A 6,088-nucleotide genomic window follows, 5' to 3' on the forward strand; every position below is an offset into this window, starting at 1 on the left:
TAGAAAAATGGTCTTGAGTCTGGACTTGAGTCCAAGACCGGACTCGAGTACTACAGCCCTGGATGTTAGCATTACAGTGCATTTGTAAAGTGCATTAAACATCTTGAAGTACCTACATCTCCAGATGATAATCTTCATTATATTACAGAACAGACTTCTTTTTAGGAAAAATTTAGTTCCACTTTTCTCAGCGGTTCAAAACATTGCAACTTCTAAGGACTGCTCGTTGTTGAATATGCTAAATAACACGTTTAAAGACAACTATTGGCTAACAAACTGCAGGCGACTAATATGAAGCCTATTTGGAGACACAGAGTAAGCTCTTCAATTATTTGTAACTTCTACGGTTCTATGACATACAATTAAGCAAGCAAATCAAATTTATTGAGAGCAAGATCTTGATGTTATTTGATGGCATATGAACTGGAATGATCAAAACACAAACCTGGGTAATTGGAAAAAGAATCAATACTATGTCTCTAATAGCACTACAGCTAATGAGGTGGTCAAGTTGTATAGAATTAAAGTTTCTTTAGAAGCGTAATTAGCTGCTTTTGTTGCTCATAAGTTAAAGACCTTCCCAACATGGCTGCCACAGTGTGGTATGCTACTTATTTTCCATCCTACTGCTGCTACCGTCTCCTCTATCCTCCCCCACAACATACCCCCCTCCACTTTGCTCTGTCCTCAGTTGCAGTCAAAGTCTCCCAGTCATCCCTCCTCTCCTCTATATGTAGATCTTATTTATTCATATTTTAATCTCATTTTTCCCCCGTCTTATGGCATCTATGATCTATGGTATCAGAACCAATTGCATAATTTGTATCAGAGTTTTAAATATTTATAAACGATAATGAAATCAGATCAAATTCATAAGCGATCACCACGATAACATTTCTATCCAAGAAGCTGCCCTAACCTTAAATGAAAATAACCACCAAACGCACACAGGAAGAATTTTTGTTTTTTCTGCCCTACTTTTGAATTCCCTTGCAATAGATTTTGAGCTACCTTGCAATACCTTATGCATTCCCTCTGATCCACAGAGGAAGAGTTCTAACATGCATACAGCATGAATACATTATGATATGGCATGCTGTTATGTTTTAGTTCCAATTGAGTTTGCACACTTTCAGCTGTGGCTCAGCTGCAAGTCTATATCATTACAGCTAATTTTAAGAAAATTAGTCTTCACTAGTTATTATATTTGTCTACATAGCTAGTATTTTGACTGGTTGCTGCCTTCGCTGTGATTGTGACAGAATGTAGCTGTGAAAATGACTTGTTGCTGCTATAATTAAATAGGCAGTGACACATGATTGTTTAATTGGTGAAACTATTCCTGAACTCCTGTAGTGTAGCGTTAAACTGGGCGGGTTAAAGAATCACTGGTTTACACTCACATATCCATCTAAATGTATATGTACCAATGCGGATGACTGGCATTCATTTGCTGAATAAACCACAGTTGCTCATCCTCTTTAGAAGCAACCCTTCAACTAAGTTGTGTCATCCATTTTCCTTTAGCCCTCTTCCACTCACCTTTCAACATTTCCTCTCTTCCTTTAGTGCTCTTCTACTCACCTTTTAAACAATATTTCCTTTCTCTCTTCTTCTGTCACTTGCTCTTGTTTTGTTTACCCCTTCCCCATCCATCACACCCTAAGTCTTCCCCATCCATCTCATCTTGTACCAATATTTTTATACTGGCACAGCAGCAGGTTCTTGAACGTCTTTTTGAATGTGGCGTTGCACAGTGCGTAACAAGCTGGGTTGATAGTAGAGTTGACATAACACAGCCAGTAGCCAATAGCCCACACAGTGTCAGGGACACAAGACTGGCAGAAGGTTGAGATCAACACCATGACGTTATACGGTGTCCATGTGATGATGAAAGCCAGCAGGATGGCAAAGATAGTCTTGGTCACCTATAGAGAATGGGAAGAATAGCAAGAGGAAGAGTTAACTGAGCAAAAAAATAAGAACACTGATGATCTTCTCTACTCTTCTACTTAAACAAGTTTGTGATAGTTCATCTACGACATAACATTGTTTCTGTTGTTTTGTAGCACGGTGTATCTGGGACCTTCTTTCCACCTTTAACAAGTGGGTTTGAACCCTAATGATAATCCTAGTCTTCTTCTTACCAGCCTTGTGTAAATATTCTTTCAGCAGGGTAGTGTTGTGTGTTTAGTTGATCACACCACTCTTTGCATAGCCTTGTTGGTGGTGGTGGTTTCCGTACCAGACTGTGGTGTTCCCCGCCGGGACACTCTAAGTGATGCATGAGTTGAAATTGCTCAGTATTAGAGGGGATAAACAGAACGAATCGATTGGTCCATGGGGAAACAACACCTGCACGTTTTCGTCCAGAGTGCACTCTACTTGGTAGCATTGTGAGAGCTGAAGAATGTTCAATTTGGGGGTAAAAAATCGGAGCTTTTCTCATTGCCCGTCACATCCTAGATGTTCAAGTGCTGAACAACAACAAACGAGGAGAAATTATTACTGCTGGACCATATATATCAGTCCTCTCTACCTATGTGTTTCAGCTTTCCCTTGATCCAGAGCAAGTACCTTGCCACCCATATGGTGCCGATCATGGATAGCCACCGACATTTGTATTTACCCTGGTATTCCGTATCATAGCAACCAGACTCAACAAAGGAGTCGCAGCTTAAAAAGTGCTAATCCTCCAAGGCGCTCTAGCCTGGATGTTTTCAGAAGAGCTTGGCATTTTCAGCTGGGAAAAAAATGCTTTCATGGACAGGCGACCTTATGAAAATAACATAAGCGATTACCTGACCAATGAGAAGTTGGCTGCAGAAGAGCATATTGACCCACCAATCAATTAACCAACCTGGAGTCATCTGCCCTCATCTTCTTTAGCTTTTTTTGCTTTCCAATGGTCCTCATAACGTGCATAATGTGCAATACTCTGCTGCTATTTATTCATTCTTACTCTTCACCATTACAATTCCTTAATTGTGTAAATAACGTATCATAAAATTCCTTTAACTATGTAAATACCGTATACATCCACAGTCCTTATATTTCTTCTATTTATATTTCTACTCTGACTTTTATACATTTCTTGCAACTGTAACAAAGAATTTCCTTTTGGTGATCAAAATCAATAGTTTCTCTCTACCAATCGACAACTCCTTGGTCTCCCCTTCCCCTCAGGTCAAGAGTCTGGGCGTCATCCTCGATTCCCCTCTCCTTTCAGTCACACATAAATAATATCTGCCGGTCTGCATACTTCCACCTACGCAACATAAACCGCCTCCGTCCGTCCCTTACCCCTCACACTGCCTCCATCCTTATCCACAGCCTCGTCACCTCCGCCTTGTACTGTAACTCTCCTTTTTGGCCTTCCTCAAAAATCCTCCATAAAACTTCAACTTCTTCAGAACTCAGCGCTCGTGTCATCACCAGAACCCCCTCATTTCATCATATAACCCGGTTCTTCAGCAGCTCCATTGGCTCCCGGTCAATTCAGAATACAATTTAAAATCCTTCTCCATACTTTCAAAGCCATCCATAACCTTGCCCCTCCATACTATCAGAACTCCTACACATTGCCGTCTCCTCCGCCTCCCTCAGATCTTCCTCCTCCTCCCACTGTCCCCCATGCTCGACTCATCACCGTGGGGAGCAGAGCCTTCAGCCGCTCTGTCCCCCAGCTCTGGAACACTCCCACCCAACCTCCGCAACATCAACTCTCTCCCTCTGTTCAAAAATAGACTAAAAACCCATCTGTTCCGCTCGCTTATCTGTAAATACACTGTTGTTGTTTTGTTTGTTTGTTTTGTTTGTTTTGTTATTACTACTACACTTTTTGTTCCCTGTATCTGTCTCTTATTCTCTGTAAAGCGTCCTTGAGTGTTAGAAAGGCGCTGTTAAATAAAATGTATTATTATTATTTATTATTATCAATAAAGGATTCCTGAATCTGATAAGATATGTTTAGTGCACTTGCTATAGACAACTCCAAGGGGGTGGGCTTGTAACATGTCATATTTCTTATATCTTGTCACATGCTTTTGGAGTTGCCTTTCTGGTATTTAAGTTCCACTTTCTTCCCATAGTCCCTTTTGCCCCTATTTTACTGCTCTTTCCACATTGTAGGCTGCTCCTTTATAATTGTCTGTTTTCAGACAACATAATTAAATTGTAGGCTGCATATTTATGGCATCTCGGATGGTTTTAGTAATCCATGGGTTCCTGTTGTGGAATGATTTATCTTTAGTTTTGGGTTCCATTGCTTCTGTTGTTTCACAAATTGAATCGAACACAGACTCGGTGAATCCAATGATGTTGTCAGTGACATTAACAGTGTTGTCCTGGAACGTGATCCAGACTCTGGGGTGGCCTGTGATTGGCTTGACCGTTTCGTGACCTCACAGGTCACTGGGGGCATGTGCGGTAGTTTGATAGATACATTGACCTCAGCAAGAGGGCCGCATGGTTGTTTCTCCTAAACGCTAGCAGTCATTCCGCTATATAGGCAATTTTTAAATATGTTTAGCAGTAATCCAGTGCGTGGGACCACAATGTTCTCTACCGAAATCTTCTACCTAGATAAGAGCCACTTCTTTGACTTTTGCTCAGCAAACCCCCTGGTATTTTCAAATTCAAGTATGTTCTGTGGTGATTTTGAAGACTGCTGGACCAAAATCAGGAAAAAAAAGTTGTTTAAGATGCACGCTTTGTCATTTCAAAAGCTCAGAGGAACATTTCCAAACGCCATCTGTCATTTTAACACTAATGAAGTGAAGTGACTGCAGCTCAACAACAACTCGTCAACAGCTGCTCCGTACCACTGATACGCAGGTAAACTGGGTAGTCCCACCTGTAAACTATCAACATACTGTATGCTGCCATGCAAAACATATACATTTAGCTTTCCTTGTTGTTATGATAAATTATACTGCTCTTTTTGTATAAGGATGATCAGCGAGGATGTAACCTGCATCATGATACAGTTTTCTTATATCACCTACTCTTCAGACTGTGCTTTTCACACAATTAGGAACACTGAAAAGGGTTGAAGCTGAATAATTAAACCCATTGCAAGGCAAACTATATATATTTCATCATTACAACAATCTAAGGGTAAACACACTCCTCATAATATGCCTTTGTGTTCTCCCACTACCATTTGAACAAAGAGCTGTTGATGTAAAGTACCCCTACATGTCAACCAAATGTGTATTGTTTACTCATTTATGTCTCATGTCTGTTAGATTGTATTATATAATAGATAATATTAATGCGGTTTTAAATTGACATACTTTCTTCTCTCTGGCAGCCATCTGTCTTTTCCTTTTCACTTGGCTTCTAGCAATGCTTGCAAACTTTCTTGCCACAGTCCTGGGACGGCTGATTGGGATTGAATGCCTCTCGGCTCCCTCTACAGGGGGGACAATCTCTATAGCGGTGATGCATTCGTCCCCGGCCTGCTTCGTTACAATCTTTATCTTGGACCACCTCGAGGAGTTGATCTTGGATACTGCGGGATTGGCTGTTGAAGTGGCCTCTGGGTTGGGATTTGTTGCAGCCTGTAACAAAACCAAGACAGATTTGTGAGACACTGTCTAGTATGACCTGTTAAAGGATGGATGGAAGTGTTTTAAGTCATTATGTGCCAAAGTGCAAGAATGCTAATCCAGAATTAGAGTAAAGAGTACTAAAACCTTGATTCTTATCAGTTGCTTAAATCCATTTTCTGAAACAGTGTTGGAGTTTTTAATGCACTAAGGACGCCTTCACATCTGCCTTGTTTAGTTTGGTTGTGTTGCACTAGTGTTCATTTTCCCCTTTGGATGCACACCAAAGCGGACCAAACAAGCTTACCAAGACCTCCTCAATGGTGTGGTCTTGGTACGCTTTTAATCGAACTCCAGAGCAGTTTGTTGGGGGTGAGAACGTTATCATCTCCAAGTCACCAAGTACTGTATGTGTACTCCCAGTTCAGTATCATGGCAGTTCGTGAAATAGTCATGTTATTTCATCTATTGATTTGTGTCAAAGTCACGTTAATGTCGTTATTTTCGCGTGCTGATTACGAATTTTGAAGTAATGT

General features: G+C 40.8%; 1 protein-coding gene across 1 annotated transcript in view; it reads right to left on the bottom strand.

Annotated features, from left to right (window-relative positions):
• Positions 1 to 204: 204 nt before the first annotated feature.
• The window catches only part of chrm4a (cholinergic receptor, muscarinic 4a), a 154,715-nt gene continuing 148,831 nt past the window's right edge, over positions 205 to 6,088 (bottom strand). Inside the window, exons 6-7 of the mRNA XM_032505915.1 lie at positions 5,298 to 5,564; positions 205 to 1,928 (exon numbers count right to left, since the gene is read on the bottom strand). Coding sequence (XP_032361806.1) covers positions 1,683 to 1,928; positions 5,298 to 5,564 — 513 coding nt within the window. The 3' untranslated portion in view covers positions 205 to 1,682. The remainder of the gene's footprint in view (positions 1,929 to 5,297; positions 5,565 to 6,088) is intronic.

Source organism: Etheostoma spectabile, chromosome 24, assembly GCF_008692095.1.
Source record: "Etheostoma spectabile isolate EspeVRDwgs_2016 chromosome 24, UIUC_Espe_1.0, whole genome shotgun sequence".
NCBI lineage: Eukaryota > Metazoa > Chordata > Actinopteri > Perciformes > Percidae > Etheostoma > Etheostoma spectabile.